A 22,678-nucleotide genomic window follows, 5' to 3' on the forward strand; every position below is an offset into this window, starting at 1 on the left:
CTCGGGCTGGACTCGAACCACTGTTGCTCAGAGCTCGCACTCTTGAGCGAGCTCTTAACCAACTGAGCCACTCGGCCGGCCCTGATCTTAGACATTTTAAAATTACCTATGTGACTTGTATTTTACTTCTATTGGACAACACAGGTCTACAGTATCAACTCAATCTAGTTTTAGACTTGTTTAAATAAGAGGTTTCATTATGTGCTTCACCTCCAAGAAGCCAGTTTCTTCCTTCCTGAAATAATTTAAGGGCCCCCTCCTTCATTAGAATAAAAATTAGTGACCTATGGTTTGGTGTCCTCAAAGAGCTCATGTAGCTCCAAACAACTTTATTTAAATCAGGAAAACAACATGTTGCATCATGCCCTTTTAAACCTACTCTTGTTCAAGCAGATATTTCTTGACAAAGTTCTAAACTTACCCTTTTGTACATATTGTATAACTGTTTTTAACTTCTTTTTTCCATTAATATTTTTAAAAAGGAAATCAGAGTTAAGAACAGAAAAGCTAAGTGATGTGAAGAAGTGTGGGAGAACCCATGGAGACATTTTTGCAATGCGGCTTGGGAAGAGAAATGAAACCAAGGCAAAAGTATTGTATATCAGGGTCTTGAGGCTGTTGCAGTCTGCCTTTAGGGTAGAGGATAAGGTGGAGAAGGAGCTGTCAGAGACAGTTTCGAGCTTTCCCCTGAAGCTCACTTGTAAGCAGGAGTGGGGTTTCTGAGGACAGAGCTCAAGTCACATAACTGTGTATGTGAAGAAATAGCTGTAGCAGCCATTAACGTTTTCTTCTTGTGCTTAAGATCCCCTCAATTTTTAAAGGTTCCCCTAAAGTTTCTCCTCTAATAATAGCTAAGGTTTATTGGCACTTAAAACATACCAATACTTTCACATATGTAATCCATTCAATCTTCCCAATAATGCCAGGAGAAACTGTGGCATTGAAGTGCCAAATAATTTAGAGTCACTCAGTATTTGGCAGAGGACGGATTAGATGCAGCCTTCAGTGGCCATAGGATAGACATCAGAACCCAGCTCCTAACCACTGCACATACTGCCTCACCCAGCTCTCTCACCTTCGGTGTTTTATCTCTCCCAGGCCATTTGAATCCCAGACTCCAATGCTAACACTTCTGTATTATCTAACGTATATTATATGACATTATAAATTATAATGAATTCAGGATGTCAGAAACTAAGTCAACTGAGGGCAATTTTTTGTGACATGTTGAAAGTCTACAACACTAGAAATTCATTTTAACAGTAATCAAAAGAGAGTGGCAGTCAGTTAAAGGCAGATTTATCTTAGATTTTATCCCAGTGGAGCATTATAAAAGAACCAAGAGAATTCTATTAAGACACTGGCTTTTGCTGTAAAGTGTGACTAAAGAGTTGCATACAAATTCCATCCCTGACCCCAAGTCCCCTGTTATAATACCTCATAGCATCTTTTAGTTTCCTTAATACTTAAACTCTATTTAAGTATCTCTCTCTCTCTTTTTAATTTGTAAAATTGGAATAATCTCTTGCCATGTGAAGTTTAAACAGATTACATAAAATGCTTGGAATACTTCCTAACACATAGCAGATTCTCAATACATGTTAGTGGGTATTATAATACATATATAATTTAATATAAATTATTGTATATATTTTGTGATTGTGTAATCATGTTTGACTCCCACTACTAGAATATAAACTTCCTGATGGCAAGGACATTTAACCAGTGTGGCACACATCACAACTGCCCCTGCTATCCAGCTCTCTTCATCTGAGCACACAAGGAAATTGGCTTCCTTGATTTCTTGAAAGTTGATCATGGTCATTGATTTGATTTGGCCAATGAAATATGAGCAAGAACTTCCAGGTGGAAAATTGAAATGCTGCACTAACTCTTCACTTCTCTCTTTCCCTATCTCAGTGAGTGTGGAAGCAGGTTTTGATATGACATAGAGGACACCTACTCTGAGGAGTAAACTGGATCTACGGCTGACTTTGATTAGTGAGAAATAAATCATTATTACTTAAGCCTCTGAGACTTTGGGGTAGTTTATTACAGCAGCATAACCTAGCCTACCCTGACTCTTACAACCGATTACATTCCCACAGCCTAGCACAGTGTCTGGCACCTAGCAAGTAATCAAATATGTGTTCACTAAATTGATAAGTTAAAAGTTTTAATCATTAACAAAAATAAATAATTTTGTTAAATAATTATTTTCAACTGTACTCTGTGTACAATGAAAAACCTTAGAAATCTGAACTGATTAGTATGTGAGCATCACCATCCTTTGGGTACCAAACAGTCATCTTAGACATCAAAGTCAGAGTCGCACATGCTTTGCACTCCAGGGGGACTTCATTAAAGTTTTATTGAATTTCAATTGAATCATTTTTTTCTGTGAAGTGGTTTTGAAAAACCTTTATTTCTGTTATAGAGTTACTTACTTAAATGGCCCTATTTAAAGGTACCAGTTCCTTATAGAGTGGCCTTGCAAAAATTCATCTGTGTGTAGTACCTGCCTCCATGACAACTGCAACCCAGATGCAGAAATTCTTCATAATCATATAGATTATACTAGAAACCAGAAGGATTTCAAGGTCAAAAGCATTCAGAGAATGTGTTTAACAAATGGAATTTGTGGTATCTCTGGGCAGGGAGAAGGGAAAGGATGGGCACTGGTTGTATTAATATCTTACTTCTCATTCTAAAAGGAATCAATAAATTTACCAAGAAAGAAGAAAAACTACAAGCCCCAGTTTTTCTTTCTGGTTGTGGAAGCATGACAATTTCTACAAGTGGCCAGGCAGAGGAATTGACCTTGTCACAGATAAAGTGATGAGGCCCACAAGAGTGAAAAGATAAAACCTGAGGCTCTGGTACATGAGAAAGAAGTCACAGAAAAACAAAGCTGTTCTCCAGTGCTACTAATGGTCCTGAGCAACTCAATTCTTTTGGAAGGCTCATTAATTCCTGCAGCTTCCCAGCTCTAGTGCCTAGAGAACCACTAGGCTCATAATCACATAGATGTTGGGAGATGACCTGGCATCTGGTCTGATAGAGGTGTGAGAAATAAGCAAGTCTGAGGTGGTGGGGAGGGTTAAACAAAAGATCAGTTTTGATCTGTGTGAATATACAGAACCTTTGGGCTTTCAAAGAGAGTAGAGTACAAGGGATGACCCAGGGTGCCTTGGGCAGGCATCTTATTGGTGCTATTAGTTGTGTGACATTGGACAAATACTTAAACCTCTCTGTGCTTCCATTTCCTCCCCTGAAAATGAAAACAGTGCCTGCCTCAAAGAATTGTTGTCAGAACTTGACTTACTTAAAACCTGTACAGCACAGTTGTACAGCATACAGCATTACTCAGGAAATGTCAGTCTTTGCTATTATTGCCTTGGTGCACACAAACTGGTCAATTATGGGTCCAGCCCTTACCAGCTAGGCAACTTTGAGCACATTACTTCTCTGTGCCTTAGCTTTCTCATCTTAAAATGGAATAATGGTAATTCTATGTCATGGGGTTGTAAGAAGGAGTAATGAAACAACACCTAGTATGATGCCTTGCTCACAGTAATCCCATGATCAATGCTACCTGACATTAGTACTATTTCTTGTAGTAAGAAGCTGATAGGACAGCAGACATCCTCCAGGGCTGAATGTGTGTGAGGGTTTAATATACAGGCAGGAACGTTTGGAGAAAGGAAGGAAAGAAAATGTTCTCGTCCTTGGAAAAAAAATGTGTGCTTTCTTACAATGGTAGGGTCTGGCTCTTCGAGGTGACGCCTAAAGTGAGATATGGTCACCTGTTTAAAGGCTGTAGGCTCGTGTAAGAAAAGCTGACATAAATTCCTGAGGACAGAGATCCGCTTACACTTCTTTGCATCCCCTTAGTTCCCAAGGGCTAGGCACTCCAAATATTTGCTGATCCCAGTCAAAACTCGGGACTCACGCCCTGACTGACCAGCAGAGGCCGCCCTGGGCCGGGGCTCACGGGACCCCAGCGCTGGGAGAGGAAAGGCCAGGGGGTGGCCCCGTCCTCGCTGCCGGGCTTGGGTGGGAGGAGTTTGGCGGTGGCAGGCACGGCGGAGGAGGCGGCCCAGGGCTCGGGCGGCTGGGATGGAGCAGAAGCGCCCTGGGTGCCGAGGAACACACAGCTGACGGAGTGGCTTCGCGTTCGCCTGGCTTCCTCGCCCGCCGCCCGAGCCGCGCGGGACTCACAGTTCCCATCGCAGCCCACCGGGCAGAGGAGGAACCATCAGCGCCCCGTGCGCTCGGTCAGTCCCAGCAAACTCTCCCGCCGCCTGCGCCGTGCTCGGCACCAAGCACCAGGGTACCATGGTCTGCAGGATTCTCTTCGTTCTCTGCATCTTCACGGCAGGTATTTTGGGGCACCGTCCTCCCGGAGTGGTATGGGCTCTGGCAGCCAGCACTGGGGTCGGGGCCAAAGCGAGGAAACCGGGAAATAAATCGCTTTGCACGGGTAGTGCGAGCCTCAGGGATTGAGCGAAGGGATGTGCGCACTTGAATTTGGGGTGATGCGCGCCTTTGGAGATCCTGGGAGGTGACGGACCGAGGGGATGACAAGGTCCTTCCTGCCGCAGCCCGCTCCCGCAAAAACTCCGGGTGTTGTAGAACAGGTGGCTGCGCGACTCGTTCGAACCCCGGTTGGGAGACACTGGCTACGACTGGAGCGCACCCTGCCAGAGCCGGGGACCAGACTTCTTAAGGCGGTTGGACTCCGGGAGGGATGAAAAAGTGGAAGAAGCGGTGGGGGGAGGGTGTCGCATCTGGGAAGGCTTTAAGCAGTGGCTCCGCACCCGGCGGGGTTTGATTGCGTTCCCCGAGACTTGGTTTCTGGTCTCCGGCGTCTCTTCGTAGTTATGCATGGACATGATGCAGCATTCAAGTTCCGCGGAAGCTGCCTCGACCCGGTTCAAGCTCACGATCACTGCTAGGGGGTTTGCAGTTCTTCTACCCAGGTCCGGAGCCTCCCCAAAATGCGTGCTATGGCAGAAGCTGCTAACTTGGCTGAAAGTAGCGTTTCCCCCCCCCCCCTTCCACTCATTCCCCCCGACACAAGCGCGGCCTCGGAACGGCTTACCCTCTACGCGCCTCGCGGGTCTCGTGACCACCGACGGCGGCGGCCTCTCAGAGGACTGGGGAGAGAGGAGCCGGAGGAAGGAACTCAGCTTGGGGTGGGGGGTGGGGGGGCCGGGGAGAGGTGCAGAGCAACGCTTTGAGTCTGGAGTTGTGGGTGCCCAGGTTTTCCAGAAAATGCAGCCCACCAGGGGACAACTGACTACGGATGAGGCACCAGGGCAGATAGTGCTCGCGTGCGTTCTGACATGCTTAGATAAGAACGTTCCAAAGCCGCATACGCACGTGGGTTTGACTCCTGCTTGTAGCCCATGTATATTTTTCCTCCTGAATTGTTTGGATTCCTTTAATGGTGGACACGAGTCTCTACAATCCCTTGAAAAGAAGCTAGGGGTTTCCTGGCAGCTCCCAAAGGATAAAGCAGTTTTGAGAAAAAGTTTCCCAACTTGAGGCTATAGCGTGTGTTTTTTTCCTCTACTTGCTGCACGCCTGAAAAAAACTCCCTTTTTCTCTCTGGTGTCTACACGGTTTGGAGACGCGTCGGCAGAAGGTTCCCGAATAATCTTGGGCGGCTTTGGCTGCGCAGCCCACGGAGCTGGAAGCGCGCGGATCCCTGCAGGTGTAACAGCCGCGTCCAGCCCCGGAGTCGCTCCGTGTGGCGGTTCCCATAATCCTCCAAGCCAGAGATGTTTATGAAATGACACGAAAGGTGCCTTTTCTTTCTCCTCTTAGAAATCCTTTCCTGAGGCTCGAGGCTCAGAAAACCTTGAGTGAGCCAGTAGAGTTAGTAGGTAGGTTTGATTGCTAATTTTATTTTGTGGCCTTTTTTTTTTTTTTTAACAGCTGTGGCAGTTGGCAAAATTGGGATTAACCCTACTAGGTAGTGTATTGTCGCATTTTTTTTTTCTAAAGAGCTTAAGATCTTTTTCTCTTGGCCAGTTTCAGAGTTCAGCCCCTCTCTTCCGGGGGCAGGAATACTGCCCTTGTTCCCAGCCAGAGGGAGGAGACTAGTGGCTCAGGGATCAACTGAGCAACCCCATCCCCATCCCTGCACATGTGTGTGATCAGAGCCAGGAAAATCACAGCCTCCCCGTTCTGGAGTTCTCCTGGCCCCGGAAGACGTAGTCATGTTTCTGTGTACATCACCCCAGCAGAGTGATGGAACCTACTTCTTTCCTCTGAGTTTGTGCCTCTGAAGGAATCTCTGTAGGGTCAGTGTGGTGTTAGACTTACTTGCAATTGTTGTCAGGAAAATAATATAAAAATTGACGTAAATACCCTATGAGGTCCTTTGCACCCCAAAGTAAAGGGTTTACAGCAACTAGAAAGATAACTTTTTAAGAATAAATAGATGTTTAGTAAGGAAAGAGGGGTGAGGGTTCTTGAAATGAAAGTGGCATGAATGTTTCAGTGGCTCATCTGGGTGCTCCCTTGGCTACCAAGCTCCAGTTCCTTTCACGGGGCTGTTTACTCCTTTTCTGTTTTCACCTCCCACCCTCCCACCCCCATCCTTTAGAGGGTTCGCAATTTTTGTAAAACTCTTAAGGTGATACTGTCTCCAACCAGGAATGGAGTTTGGCAGGGGTCTTTTTTTAGCTTAATAAATCAATATATACCTACCCAGCATTTCCTCCAGCCAGTATAATGGATACTTGCAAATATATGTGCACTGTCAACAACCCAGAAAAAGCAGCTCTCTATATTTACTCACTTGGAGTTTTAAAAGAAGGAAGAGAGAAACTGGATTGTCTTCAGTTCTCTCTAAGTTGACTGTGGTGGAAAACTAACATGGCTATTGTGCAAACCATTCCCCGACACCGCTAAGGCATGTGCGAGGCATACAGGAGTCCTGCCTCCAAACTAACAGTCAAGCCAGAACCTGCAAGGTTTGGCATCGGAACCAAGAGCGAGGGAGGACAGCCAGCCCCGGGAAGCTTCCATCTTCACCCCTCGCTCTCTCTCTCCCCTCTGGATTCTCTTCCTTCATTCCCACCACCATCATTGCTGCCTTCCCATGATCCTATGGCCCAATTTATTTAAAAGCTCCCTCACTGAGACATCTGAGATGTATGGGAACTTTCAAATGGCCTTTTGCAAACACCCAAGAAGGACAAAAGGGAAAGAAGCGTAGGTAAGCGGCACAGGCCCCAGGATCTGGCTTTTCCTGCCCTGGGTTCTGCCCTGTCAGCCCCTAGTCTCCCCCCAGGTTGATGACTGCATTCCACCCCACCACCCAGGCCGACTTACTGGTCCCCTGGTGATCAAAACCAGGAGGGCTAGATTCTAGTCAGCCACCCAGTTAGAGATCCTATTTGTATTCTGGGCCTATCATAGTTCTCCAGGTGACTAACATCTATTTGGTTGTCAGAAAAGTCATGACGCATTCTGCAACGAAAAACAGAAAAAATATGTCATGACTTTTCCGACAACCCAATAGAATGTCCTCGTCCTTGAAGAAAGACCCCACCCTAAGCATTTATGGGTCTGTTCTTACTACAGGTCCTGATGTATGTCAGGACCTCATCATAAGCATATTGAAGCCTCATCATAAATCTTGTCATAAACATGTTCAAAATATGCACACACATTTACAGGAACAGTGAAGTTGCCTATGGTTGGTTCCTTTAGCCTGGTTACCTTCTATTCCTCTGAAGTCTGTCTCACAGTTCAAGAAGTGACACCTCCTTCACATGAAACCTGACCTGAGAAGGTGGAAGGAAGCTCTTGTTATCTGATACATTTCCTGAGGCAGTGTTGCAAAGTGGCAAGTAGGAGCTTCAGCTAGATTGCCTAGGTACAAAGTTAAGTTTTACTGCTTACTAATTGTTTGATTTAGGGCAGGTAACTCAACTCCTCTGAGTTCTCTTAGCTACAAAATTGGGGGATTAAAACCTCATAAGGTTGCTGAAAGTGTTAAGTGACTGAAGATACCTATAGTGCATAGGACACAGTAAGCTCTCGATAAATGTTAGCTATTATTGTTGACATTATTCTTATTAATAAAGTTTGCTGTATTTGGCATCAATTAGGTCATCCTCTCCAAAAGCAGAGTTTATATATTTGCTCTTGGACTATGTAAATCAAAGATCTCAACTAAGATCCAGCGGTGCCAGGTGCTCTGGCAAACCCTAATGTGCAAAATAAGAAAAGATTCAGCTGAGCCTACTAAATGGCTAATTTGAAAAGGTTAATAATGTGCCAGCTCAGATTTAGCACAAGAGTCCCAAAAATGCTCAGTAACAAATACAAGTAAAGTCTCACCAAGGACTTTATTTCTTCCACAAAGTCTTTTGCAAACTGGTATGTTTCAAAAGCCCAACTCAGCTAAACCTTAAGGTCAGGTTCCCAGAGCCACAAATTTTGGATAATTCAGATCAAACAACTTAGGAAAAGACAGTTTATGGTGTCTGAATGATCCAGCGTGGCTCTCTCCAGTACCCCAAATCATAATGGCCAGATAGACAATTTAACTTGAACATTGGGGCCTGGTCTAATTGTGCTTGTGTTTTTATAAGGAAAATATTGGCCAAATACTTTACACTGTTTGAGCACACTTTCTTAAACAATAATTTTTCCTTGAGGGCAGGGAGGAATAGCATCCATTGGAGAGAGACCTTTAAGAAATATTTTCAAAAGGGTCTGGCTGTTCTTAATACCCAAATGAAAGGAATCCTGCCATAGCATTTACAACAGTTTGCTTTCTTTTGTAAGTATCTGTCACTGAAATTGGACACATTAGTTTAGGAACCAAATATGTCCTTGGCTAATAAGAGACTGAATGAAATAGTTACTTGGAAAAATTAGTGTTTCATTTAGAAGATAGAGGCAGTTCTAAAAAAAGGTGGGTAAGTAGTGAGTACATGTGCCTTACGCAATGAGTACTTTTTACTTAGAAATGCAGGGCTAATAGGTTATCATCCAGTTAATATGCAAGCAGGGAGACTACAAAGTAAGACTGATTTGTGTATGTAATTCACGATGTAACATTTTTTAGTCACAGCTTAAATTATTTAAATGATAAAGATTGATGTAACATCAGATTTTCTGATCTGCCGATCTTTCAATGTTCGTCATAATCCTTTACACTGGCATACCTATTTCTTTTACCTGTTTTAATGTTGTTTATGAACCTTGAGTCCTTTGCCATTTCATAAGTAATAGAAATCATTAAAACAAAATAGACAATTCAATAATTCTTTTGATCTGTGTTTTTCATTGGTGCAGAGTGGTGTAATGTCGATTAAAAATAAGCTGTTTTAATTTTCCTTTGACCAGTGTTGCCAGATTTGGCAAATAAAAATATAGATTGCCCAATCTGATTTGAATGTCAAATAAACAGCAAATTCTAAGTATGTTCCACACAATACTTGGGACATACTTAAACTAAATAATTCTTCATTGTTTATCTTGAATTCGAATTTTAACTGGGCATTATGTGTTTTATCACAGAATCTTATCTTTGGTCTTTCATATGCATTCCATCTATGCAATGGGTTTGATACAGGATTAGTTTTATTTTGAACCCTACCACACCCAGCTTTAGTTGGGAAGACACAGAGATGTCAGAGTGGCTCTCTCTCAAATAGCAACTACAAGGATTAGGATTCAGAGGCAGCTCTCGAAGGAAATATTTTAAATCTGACTGCATATCTAGTAACAGTGCATTGCTGTGTGTTTCTGAACAACTGGTGGGATTTCTGTAGCCTCCCTGAGGCTACATCACCTGACTCCTTCATAATCCTCCCTTTTCACAAAAACAATATGTTTTAAATGGTAGCAATGTTCTTGCATAGGAGCTGGAACTAGACGCCTTCTCAAATCCAGCTGGCAGCTGATTAAAAAAAGAAAGTTATAGAATAGCTTTGGATTTCAATGCTCTCTTCTGTGCCAGGATCTTAATACATCTCAAAAATATTAATTATATAAGGTTTACATAATTCCTGAGGGATAGGTCTGTTGGTATCTCTTGAAAGCCGTGGCTATATAGAGCCAGAAGCAGCATATTAGACAAAATTTCAAGGCAGATTGAAAAAAAATCCTTTAAGCTCTTAGACTGTGGTGGAAATTTGTACCTTTTCTACCCAAGGTAAAAATCTGTAAATAGGTAACTTAAGTGGAAAAAAAATAGTGGGAAAATGTCAGGTGTGATTTTAGAAAACATATCTACCATATTTCCTTTCCCCATGTATAAGATGCATCCTTTTCCGAAAAATTTGGGGTCTAAAAATTGGGTGTGTCTTATACAGTGAGTGTATGAGCACAAAAACAAGCATGTAAAAAGCAGGAAATGCAAGTAAAAAAAATCTACAACCACTGTATAAGACGCACCCAGTTTTTATACCCCAAATTTTTCGGAAAAGGGTGCATCTTATACATGGGGAAATACAGTATTCAATACCAAATAAGGTGAATGGTAAAATACAACTTTGATAATAATACCTTCCAGTTACAGTCCAAATTCTGACACCTGATTTTCTTTTCCATCAGGGAGGAAATAAGACATGGGAACTTTAGTGCAGGTGTTGAACATGAAAAGAAGTGGAGAAGAGAAAGTTTTGTTTGTTTGAATTTTTTTTTTTTTGTCATGGTGGTAAACTTGAAGCTATCATTTAGACTTTGCACTGGTTAGAGCATATTATATTTTCTTATATGGGTTATTAAAATATATGTTACCTTTTACATTATGATATTCTCACCAACTTTTGTAGTCCAGATTCATAACCTTATTAGTGACAGAGCTGATTTACCCACTGTTGTATTCATAATGGATTATTACTAGTGCTGTCTGCCCTTTATGAAATCTTTTCAGTTTCTGTTGGAAAAGCTTTTGTGATCGATCCCATAGATAGACCACAGACAAATACCATCATACTGGCACTGAACTTTTGATTGTTAAACACTTTATACTGCATATTATTCTTGCTTTGTACTGTGATTTGGGTTGTTTTGGAAGAACAATAATAATCATTGTAAGGATAAAAGGATGCTCTCTTTATTCACTATGCAAAAGCTACAGTGCACTGTCTCTATGTGTTTAGGAAAATGTCTAAGACACAGTCATTCCCGAGTTAATGTACTGTGTCTCATTATGAGAGGACTTCAGTACATCTCAGCATTACAACATGAGGGGTCTTGATGCCATTTTTTCAATAGAGAGTCCTAAAGAAATCTAGTGGACTCAACCGCTCTCTCTTGGCCTGGGAGAAGAGGCAAGTTATTGGTGGATCATACACTCTGAGTCATGGGAATTCTTGTTGTTGATAGAGGCAACATGGAGAAGAATATGGCCATTACCCAACCAATGGGCAGCCCCAAATGTTTTGTCTAAAAAATTACAATGTTGATGGGATGACATTCAAGAGGAGAGAGCTCTGGAATTTTCCTTTTTGAAGAACTGTTCAGACAGGTCTGAGCAGGAGAAAGGATTATCAAGTTTTGAGGCTAAATGATTGTTCATCATTTACATTTTAGGAAATGTTGGTGGGGAAGGAAGTATAATATCAAATTACATGTGGAAACTGGGTAAAAATAAGCAGTAGGAAGAGACAACAGCTGTTTCAGAATTTCTGCATAGGATACATGGAGGACTGGGAGAATGTCAGATGGCTGAATAAGGGGGGTAATAATTGGAAATTACTTGGGGCTACAAAAGACCAAAACACTCCCTTGATACTGCTTCTGGGAATGGAAAATTCATCAAGTTTTATTTTTAGAGGGTGGGATAAAAGATTCCTCCTCAAATGTATATGAGTATAAAGCCTATTTTTTTACACCTTTTTTAGATTTGTAAAAGGTTGCAAATGGAGCCTTTCAAGTGAAACAATGCGGGAGCCCTAATGGCAGGTAACCAAGGTACCCTCAGTATTGTGAAAGGGGCAAAGAATGAGAAAATGCCCTGAGGTGTCAAGAAGAATTCTTCTGCATGGTTTCGATCCATTAAGGAGGGATGAGTGACCTAGGGTCACTCACTTCCAGGAAGCATTTCTAGTACTGAACTTCAAAAAGAGTCCTATTTTGAGCATATTCTCCTTTAAATGCTTATCTGAGGAGAAACACAGTCCTGATACTTGTGAGGTGAGGATGAGATTTGTGTCACTTCATTTGAGAAGCAACATGGTGCAGTAAAAAGGAGCTTAAGAGTAAGACATGCAGCCGTGGAATGCCAACTCCAGGATCTTAGTTTCCTCCCTTGTAGCGCTATGATAGTGTATATAGAGTGCCAGGGGAGTCCACATTCGACAAATGGTTATTAAGCAGGTATATCAACAGGTAGAAGGTTGATTTATTTATGTTTTTTACCTCATTTGCTTGTCTGCCTTTTGGTACTGGATTTTAAGGTGCATGAGAGCAGAATTTTACCTGTTTTGTCCCTGCATTGTCCTCAGCAAGTACAACAGAGCAAGACATAAAGAGTGCTTCACACATATTTGTTAAACTAATTTTTAATTGAGAACCAAAGTGTTAAATGCTGTCCAAGGCTCTGGAGATACAGCCGTGAACAAAATAGACAAAACTCAACCCTCAGGGAACCTACATTCTTTGAGGAAGATTAATTTTGATTTGGTCATAAGAAAATCAGTAGTTGAATATCTAATCATCATCTCAAACTCAACATGTCCAAATCTGAACTTCTGGGTTTCCCTCCCCCAACAGGCTCCACCTGAAGCCACCACCATCTCAATTAATAGCAACCCCAACTTTCTAGTTGCTCAGGCTGAAAATCATGAGTCCCCTTTGATTGTCTTTCAACACCTCTCATCCAATCCTTCCAGGAAATCTGTTTGTCCTACCTTTAAAATATATACCGATTTCAAACACTGGTTGCCACCTCCATGGTTCTCATTCTGGTGTGAGCCACCCTCATTTTTTCTCCTGAAATACTGCAGGGCCCTCCTCTCAGAACTACAAGCTTCTACTCTTTCCTTCCTAAGATCTGTTCTCTGCAAAGCAACAGTTGATCCAGTGGAAATGTATCAGATACTGTCATTGCTCTGCACACAGCTCTGCAGTAGCTTCCCATTGAAGTCAAGAGTAAAATCCTGAAGACTCAGGATTTTACTGAAGACTCAGTGACTGTCAAGACCTCATGGACTGCTGCTCCACTCATCCTTGGACCTGGGCATCTGCCTCTCCTTTGCTCACCCTCTACCAACTGCCTCATAGATGTGGTGGCTGGTTCCTCTGTCTGGAACATACTTTCTCTCCAGGCATCCACCTGGCTAATCCCCTCATCCCCTAAAACCTTTTCTCAGATGTCACCTTCTCAGTCAGACTTACCCTGACCACCTTTTTAAAATTGCAGTCTGTTCCCCCTGCCAACACCATATTCCAGTGCCTCTTTTTTGCCTCTTGCCTCTTTTTCTTTAACCTCTACCTCCCTCCATCCCTTACCCTCCTGCCCCCACCCCTGGGATTTTGTCCCTTGCTTACTGTGGTCTCTCCAGTGCTAAATACTGTGTGGCACTTAAGGGGTTCCCAAAATCTATTTGTTAAACTGAATGAATAAAATACATTTTTGGGGACTGGCCAAATGAAGATTTAATTCAAAAATTTCCTTAGATCACCCAAAAGAGGCATTGGCAAACTTGCTTGCTATCAGGTGCTTATGTTTAGTGTTTCCAAATAGCTTTTTTGAAAAAATGAGCCAGGCTTTTAGTTCCCATTGAGAGTTATGAAAGCTAAACTTTAAAATGAGCTTTTTTTTTTAAAGCTATGCACATACAGAACACTTCTTTTCAAAATGTAAGCCCTTTTCTTTTTCTTTGCCATAGATATCACTTTAAAATAGCTAAAATTTCTTAAACTCTCTGGGCATTTAAGAAAATGTCACCTTTGAGCTGAGCTACAGAAGACAACACCTCCACTATTTGAACATCTTTGAGAATCTTTTGAATAACTAAAAATAGTTATGCATAGGTGATTCTGAAATGCTAACTGTGTTTTAGTCTAAGTGATAGATAGAAGTGATGCAAAGTCCTGGTTAAAATCAACCCTGCAGAGCTGATACCCCTTGACATGGCCACTGTTAACATCACTCAGGCTGGCATATCCCCCAACCTCATCATCCAGCAAATTCTCGTGGTACTTTCTGCCTTAAATAGGAATGTTTAATTACTTAGCAGCTACCAAAAAGAATATGAGCTTAAAAACAAACAAATAAACAATATAACAGTCTTGAAGCCTTAGGGATAATGGTAAAATTTCAGATTATATCAACTTGAAGAGCAACCCATAAACAACCCAAAGATAACACTATATTGAAAACATGTGCCTTGTTTGTTCAGTGATGTCCACTTGTCCATTCTTGAGGTGGGAAGGCACTTAGCCATCTTGAAATGCAGCATCATTAACTGTCAGAGGAGATGCAAGGGAGAGTAACCCTGACCTCGTGCAGGAGAATGGACAGGGAACTGTGTCTGGTTTTGTGGGTGTGACACTGGGGGACAGGTGACCATTCCCCCAGCTCTCCTCCAGGGGAGATACCATGTTCCCTAATTAAATGAAAAGTGGGGCCTGAGTTCTCACTAGAAGGGAAAGGAACACGCATTGACAAGAGAAGGCTTGTGATACTCAAAATCTCAATGCAAGTGTGGCAACTGAAAGAGCGAAAATTACTCTTCACTAAGAATAGAGTTTCATTTTGAACAGTTATCAGAAAGAGGGGAGATGTGGTTTTTGAGATTCAGAAATTTACAGCCAAGTTTTTGTTAAAAATGGTTACAATATATTGAACTCATATTTTGTAACTTTATATTTCACAATATATTGATAAAGCAAGCTATGCAATAAAATGCACATTGTGATGAAATATTTAAAACATTATGTTTATGTGTGTGTTTGGGGCGAAAATGGTTTAGAAGGATACAGTGGTTATCTTTGGCAAGTAAGCTTTGAGTCAGTTTCACTTTTTATGCTCCTTTGTTTTGCCTGAATTTTAAAATAGTTTGTGGTGCCTTCATCATTAAAAAATAAAGGTATTATCAATAGTGTAATCCCTCTTTATCAACAGTAAACATGGTTATAGTAACTACTAGATGGCTATTTCTATCCTCAAAATGTTGATTCAAAAATCCTGATGGAGCTCTCAAAAATAAGATCTTACAAAAGCAAATCATTTCGGACAGGTTTATAGGATATCACTGACATAATGGGCAGGGACAGTTCTGGGAAGGAATTGACTTAAAGTAATATTATATTTTCTACAACCAGAGTGCTGCATAAATCATTGATCAGGACGCTCATCTTGGATAGTATTTTAAGAGGCTTTGAGATAACTCATCAGTATTTAAGGTACTTTCTTGGTTTTTAATATCTTCAGCATTTGTCACTTATGGGAGCAATTTTAAATTAAAACACTATTCTAAGTTTTTCTAAAATGAAATTTGTCAACTAAGACATCAAATAAGAAAAACAGCCTTCAGAAGAATATATGATTTTTTTTCCTTTTGACAACATTAAATTTGTTATATCATTTTTTCAACAAAATAATCAATAAAATGTGGTTTAAGCAAATGCTAGAGGAGCCATTATTAATTCTCCATGGCATTATCAGAGAACAACACAAGTGTGACTAGAGCAAGGTCTGGAGCACATAGGACTGGAAGAGGCTTTGTAATCTGGGCCAACCCCCTCATATGAAAGATAAATTAGGCATGTTGAAAGAGTAGGAGAAAACTCACATTTTTTATTTTTAGTTGTACTAGGTATCACACATCTACAATGTTCATTTCATCTGCAACTTTATCTAATGCTTCCAACAACCCCATGAGATAGGCAGGACTACTCCCATTCACTAGTTCAGGTCACTGAGTCTCAAAAGTTAAGTAAAGTAATGAGTTGTAGATTACATATCATTGGTGTGGCAGAGCTATGCTTTGGATCGAGGTCTGTTCTCTTTTCCCACCTCAGCCCCTGCAGCCCCTGAGCTCCCAAATCAGTTGATAAACCTTTTTGTGTAAATTTAGTCTCTAGAATTTCTCTGAACTCTGATCCTCTTCCCCATCCCACAGATACTATCTTGGTTGTGAATCTTATCATCTCTTCCTAGACTCTTTTAGTAACTCCTAAACAGTCACAGGTCGCCCTTTTTCTTTTCAGTCTCTCACCACTCTTTGGAGACTCCTTCAGGTCAGGCCAAATTGCCTGCTCCACTCCAAAGGAGGAGACGCAGACCCGGATCTGCTTAAGGGTCTTCAGGGTGCTCAGACTGAGTTTGCTAATTTCCATTTCTACTAAAAAGAATGAAGGCTCCTTGGAGAAGTGGCCAATTCCATGTCTGGGTCAGGAAATGTGTACGATGAGCCTAGAATATCTTGTTATAACAGATAGCAAAGATGCTAACAAAAACTACCAGGTTCCTGTCAAAAGGACTCAGAACCATTTAATGAGGCTCCCACTGGCCAAAGATGAAACAAGTTCAGCATTAATAAGGTTAATTGCAATAGATTGAATCATATTTTAAACTCATGAGTTCATAATGATACCAAAAACAAACAATGGTAACACAAACCATTAATCACCATTAGAGGATGCTTATAAACCAACACATTATTTTGAACATTAATAGATAAATAGAATTAAGTATTCTTGATCGATTGATTGATTGAACTTATTTTACTTTTATGTTATGAGGTATATGACTGGGTGACCAAATAGTAAATGATGGGATGACTCTCTCTACACAAGTATTCCAGCAAATAAACAAAGACAGCATGGTAGAAATAGAATATCACCATATGGCATCACCTAATGAGTTAATGGATCTTGGCATTGACCATCAATGGCTGCCACCATTATGAAGTGTGACACAACCATATATATATATATATATATATATATATATATATATATATATATATATATATATATATATAATCTCCCGATGAAAGAACACACCTTCCCCTATAAAATAGTCTTGCCACATTGAAAGGAACCTATATCTGATCAGGCCTCCATATATAATACTTAAGTCAAAGAAAATATAGAGGACCAAAGCAGATGTTAAATAACATCATAGGAATGAAATCAGCAAATTCCAGACTATAGAAAACTCTACAGGACAAGCAACCTGGTTTTTTTTCAATAAATAAAGTGCAAGGAAAAAAAGAGCAAGATTGAGAGAAAGGTGAGGGGCAGGATTTATAGACTAAAAAGAGACACAGACATGGCAACCAATCACAATTGTGGACCTTATTTGAATTCTGAATCAAACCAAAACTGTAAAACAAATGATGACATTTATGAGACAATTGTGAATTTAATCATTGGCTACATATTTGATGATATGAAGGTATTATTATTTATAGCACTATGATCTAGCCCTTATGTTTTCAACAAAAATCCTTATATTTTCAAGATATATACTGTTATATTTAGATAAGAAATGTTATGATGCCATATCCAAAGCTAGGATTTGCTTCCAAATAATATGGGAATAAGACAATGGGCAGGGTTATTATAGAAGAAAAAGTTATTGTGAGCTAATTCTTAAAACTGCGCATAGGGAACATAAACATTTGTTATTTTATTCTCTCCCATTTTGTAGGTGATTAAATTTTTCCATTTTAAAAAATCTGTAAAAAGAATCTTCCAGAACTCCCTATTTCTTACAGAAACAAGTCCAAACTCATTAGCAAGTATCTCAAGATCTGAATTAGAGGCAGAACAAAAGCAAAGAGGTATACCAGTAATCATGATGCGAGAGGCTCAAGAGCCATGTGGGTCATCCTTGCCTGGGAAGTCTTCCCCAAGACGGAAACACCTGCCTTTGCCCATGCCAGTTCCTCAGTCTAGACGGTATACTCCACCATTCTCTGCCACCAAAATTCCCTTCACCCTGTGAGCTCGAATTCTCCCTGAAGTGGTTTGCCTATGTTGACCCAATAGATTTTGGAGAGCAGGGATCCAGTCATAGTTTCATATGCCTCCATCCCATGTATAATTGCATACACTGTGGGTGCTCAGTACTTGTTGAATTGGACTAAGGTAACTGAAACTTAAAGATGTGGACCCCAAGGCCTCCCAGCTCATGAGCGGTTGAACTGAGACTAAAAGTCTCATGTATATCGGAATATAAGTCCCCTGAGTCTCCAAAACCCCTTCAGCTTTGTGTACCACACTCCTCCCTTTGAGAGTCAGGATTTAAGAGTCATGGTCTCTGAGAGAAGTAACACATGAACTTAGAGTAGATAAAAGCTATTTCTCTAAGGCCATGGCCATGCAGTGGCCTACAGGACCGATGCGTTTTGATAGTGGAAAGTGGCCTGGGAGCTGGGATGCCACATGGATAAGGAGTTACACAGTGAGAGGCACAGAAAGGAGAGGAGATCCATGTAGCCTCCTTCACAAGGTCACATCTCAGCACGTGAAATTTGGAAAAGGACTGTCATCACTTTACAGGCAAGCTTGCTGTCTTTGGACAACCACCCTTACCTGCGCATTCTTATGAAATAAAATTACACTCTAAATTTAAGTGAATCCAGCAAAAATTTCCTTTTAAAGGATCCACAGGTAGAGGAATTTAAAAGGAAGTGTGCTCTCCTGGTAGAAAGCAAAAACCTTCTGTCTTCTCAGTTACCCAGCAGCAGAGGCTGCCAATGAGTCAAGTTACCTTTCCCTAGACATTATTCCCCCCAAAACTGCTGTGTACCCCTTGCTCCCTGGAACTATGCCAGTTTGCCAAGCTTGGGATAAATATAGATTAGCTATCGTCTTATTTTCCTAAGGTCATCATTAAAATGTTATTACAAACTTGCATGGTTTAAAACAACAAAAGTTTATTCTCCCACTGTTCTGAAAGCTAGAAGTTTGAAATCAAGGTTTCAGCGAGGTCATGCTCCCTCCCAAGCCTGGAGGGGAGGGGCCTTCCTTACTTCCTGTAGCCACAGCCCTCGCTTGGCTTTTGCCAGCATTAACTCCGGTCTCTGCCTGTCTTCACATGCCTTCCTCCCCGAGTCTGTCTGTGCTCAGATTCCCTTTTCACAAGGACACTAGTCATCCAGTCCTAGGGGATTCGTGCTGCTCTAACTCAGTAGGACCTCATCTTAACTAGATTACATCTGCTAAGACCAGGTTTCTAAATGAGGTCACATTCACAGGTGCTAGGGGTTACAGCTTCAGCATATCTTTTTATGGGGATGCAGTTCAACTCATACCAGCTATATTATTTTCACATCTAAGCCATGTTCATGAAAAACCCTTCCCTACTGATAAAAGAAGCAGTTAATAACTCCATTAATTTAAGTTCCTTTCATTCAAGTTTTTTTGTTGTTGTTGTTCACTTGTTTACTTGTTGATTGATTCCTCAAGGAGAAGGCTGGTTGAGGCTGTTTAAATTAGGTGTTACTCAACCAAAGTGCTGTGGGCATTTGGAGGGGACATAACATATGGAGAGAGCATCAGGTCCCTGACCACTAAATAACAGAGGACCCTACAGGCATCATGACAGCCAGATTAAAGAAAAAATAGAGGGGGGTAAAAAAAGAAATGGAGGGAAGGAAAATAAGAAATGGAGGGAAGGGAGGAGGGAGGAAATAATGCCTTCACATAATTCTAAACTTATCAGACTCATAGAAAACCCACAATCTAAACTGATGAGATTTATAACAGCCCTCTTTAGAGCCCCTGCAGAGTGGGTTGTACTAAAGCAACAGCAGTCCAGCTTACTCAGCCAGCCTGAGAGCTGTGACAGGTCTCTAGTCGCCTCAGGAATGCTCTGATCTGGACATGGCTAGGAGCATGGGCACTGTTGGAGAGGCATGTGGCAAACTTTAAGGGTACTGTTTCACTTATTTTATGCCATATAGCATAGTGTAATACTATATTGTTTTCAACATTGTACCTGGGTAGGGTCAGAAGGAGAACTGAAAGAGCAAAAAGTTGCGGAAGATCAAAAGAGCCTCTGCTGTTTCTCGATGCAACTCCCTGCACTGTAGATAGGATGCATTTCCTCTGTGTGCAGGAGGCAGTGATGCACTCCTCATAAGTATCTTCCTCTCGGTTCACTTTTTATTTTTTTAATTAAATTTATTGGAGGTAACATTCATTAATAACATTATGTAAATTTCAGGTGCAGAACTATTATTGGATGTGGGGCATAGGAGATCACAGGAATCTTTCATGGGAAAATGTAGATATCATGACATTTTAGAACACTGGGTTTCTGTCTGCCAGTGTGAAAAGAGTGTGTGAGTGAGTGAGTGAGTGAGTGTGTGTGAGTGAGTGAGTGTGTGTGAGTGAGTGTGTGTGTGTAATGTGTGTGTGTATATTTGTGGGTGGGATGTGTGTTTCCCTTTTTTTTACCTGCTTCCTTCCTTAGTAAAATAATTAAAAGAATTTTAAAAGGGGAGACCAAGTAACACTAGAAAGAATGTATTTTTTCAGGGAAAATTAACATTCATTTTGTGAAACATCTAAAATTCAACTCTCCCTGCCCATAAAAAAGCAAGATATTGTATACATTTAACAGCTATAATCAAATATACCCATGTCTTCTGATTAGTAACTAGGATGTTTATTAGGTAGAACATGGATATTTATTTGATTCTGTAAGCTACTATTCAATTTTTTAATTTTAATTTTTAGAATCATAGCTTTCCTTATAAGTAAGTGAATATCAACATGTGAAATTCTTTCCCCTGGAAAAAATATAATTTTACCTCTAGAAGGTTTAATTACTTAGATAGGGTTGCATGTACAGGCAAGAGAAATACTCTAAGAAAAGTGAGAGGCCTACTGTCTAAAACTTTTATTGATTTGGGTTATTCTTAAAGGAATAAAAAATGTTAAAGCCCTGATACTAAAAACAAAGCTCCTTGATGAGAACTGAGTTCATGCTGAGATAAAAAATTACAAAGCAAGAGAACAGCCTCATTATATTTTTAAATCCCCGGGAGAGCCATTGTTTTGCCAAAGCAATGTGGTAAGTCAGCCTGGGACCCAACATCAGTGCCCAGGAGACTAGGAGTAAAGAGCTTTAGAAGCTTTGAATTTTTTTTCTAAAACAATTAAGATTAAAGGAGTTAATCAGGAAATCTGAGGTTATATAAGGGGTGAGCAGGTCAACCGGCTCATGTATCTGGTTTGGGGTGCATGCTTGCGATGACCAAACTTTTCCATGGAAGATTGTACTTTATGATAATTGTTCCAGAATGAAAGAAGTGACAAGAAACATTAAAGTTTGAAAAGCGATCCCCACCGCCCCTGATATCTGAGAACATCCTGGCCTCTCCAGAGACAACTGATGGAGAAAAGCAGATGAGCCAGCTGGGCTCGAACCCCGAAGGGTCCAACAGGAAGAGGAAGGAAAGTGGGTCATGTTTGGTGAAGCAGCTTGTCTGCCTTGTCCAGTCGAGCTGGCCAGTGTGGAGGCTGCCACCTCTACTGTGGCTGACCTGGCCACCTCAAGACCGCCTCTCCAAAGGTGGCATGGCTACTGCTTGAGACTTTACATGACACTGAAGGCAGAAATTAGAGGTAGATCTGGAATATATCCTCAGAAGGTCTAAGGCTCAATACTAAAAAAAAAATTCTTGAAATAGTAGGAAAAAATCATTCACTATTTAAGCATGAGCCACCCCCAGAGAAACCAAAAGCCTTCTGAAATGGTGTATTGAAGGGACAGGAGTTGCAGGGAAAAAAACCAACTTCTTGATGTAATCGGGATTGGGTTTCTAGGAAGGCACAGAAAACTTGAACTAGGAGTCAAAGTTCATTAACATGTATTCGTTGACACCTCCTTAAGTCTTTGCTAGTCAAAGAGACATCATTTATCTTCTCTCTTACGCTGTGCCTATTCTGGTCAAACTTCACTGTCAGCAGCTTGGTTTTGAAAGGACACCCATGTTCTTTGTGGAGCACTTACAGCAAGTTTTTTGACAATCCATATTTGACCTGTGTTTGAGTTATAATGCCCAACCAAAAAAAAAAATGCTGTTTTTGAAGTTACACAGCAAGCAGTGTGTAGCTCGGACCTTGCTGAAAGTTCAGTGGTTCTTCTACCTGCTCATTTTCTTTTCACTTGTGACGCTGATGGCCCATTCTAACATCGTATTCAGAAAATAGGAATAAACCCCACTGCACCTTTAAGAGAGCCATGTCCACTGGTTGTGATGACAGTGAATAAAGTAACAGGCACCAGATCCCCAGCTGCAATGGGAATGTTGGCTCTCCTCACCCCGACTCCTAAATGTGGGAATTATATATGTGTATGCATTTTCTTGACTTTATTTTTATAAAAATATACTTTTCTTAGCATCAGACTTAAGCAGCACTTGATTTTTCTTTTTGATGAGCAATTTGGCAGAGCATAGACAGTTAGCTAGGAGCTCTGTAAATTCAAGAAACCTGATTAACAGTAAGATCAAAATTCATCTAAGAAGTTATGTTTAAACCCTGGTGGATAAAGTATCCTCCTAAAAGCATTAGCAGTTTGGCTTTCAATGGGACATTGGATTAATTCAATCTGTGCTTCCTTGCTGTACAGCATCGTTTCAAAATATAAATTCAATTTATGGTATGGAAAATGGATATGATATGCATAAGCTTGTCTTGAATTTACAGGGATGATGGATTCAATGTT

General features: G+C 40.9%; 1 protein-coding gene across 1 annotated transcript in view; it reads left to right on the forward strand.

The window, feature by feature from the left end:
* Positions 1-4,015: 4,015 nt before the first annotated feature.
* Positions 4,016-22,678, forward strand: part of PARM1 (prostate androgen-regulated mucin-like protein 1) — a 95,335-nt gene continuing 76,672 nt past the window's right edge. The window contains exon 1 of the mRNA XM_019624583.1: positions 4,016-4,381. Within this exon, the coding sequence (XP_019480128.1) occupies positions 4,339-4,381 (43 nt within the window). The 5' untranslated portion in view covers positions 4,016-4,338. The remainder of the gene's footprint in view (positions 4,382-22,678) is intronic.

Source organism: Hipposideros armiger, unplaced genomic scaffold (genome assembly GCF_001890085.2).
Source record: "Hipposideros armiger isolate ML-2016 unplaced genomic scaffold, ASM189008v1 scaffold_594, whole genome shotgun sequence".
Taxonomy (NCBI): Eukaryota; Metazoa; Chordata; class Mammalia; order Chiroptera; family Hipposideridae; genus Hipposideros; species Hipposideros armiger.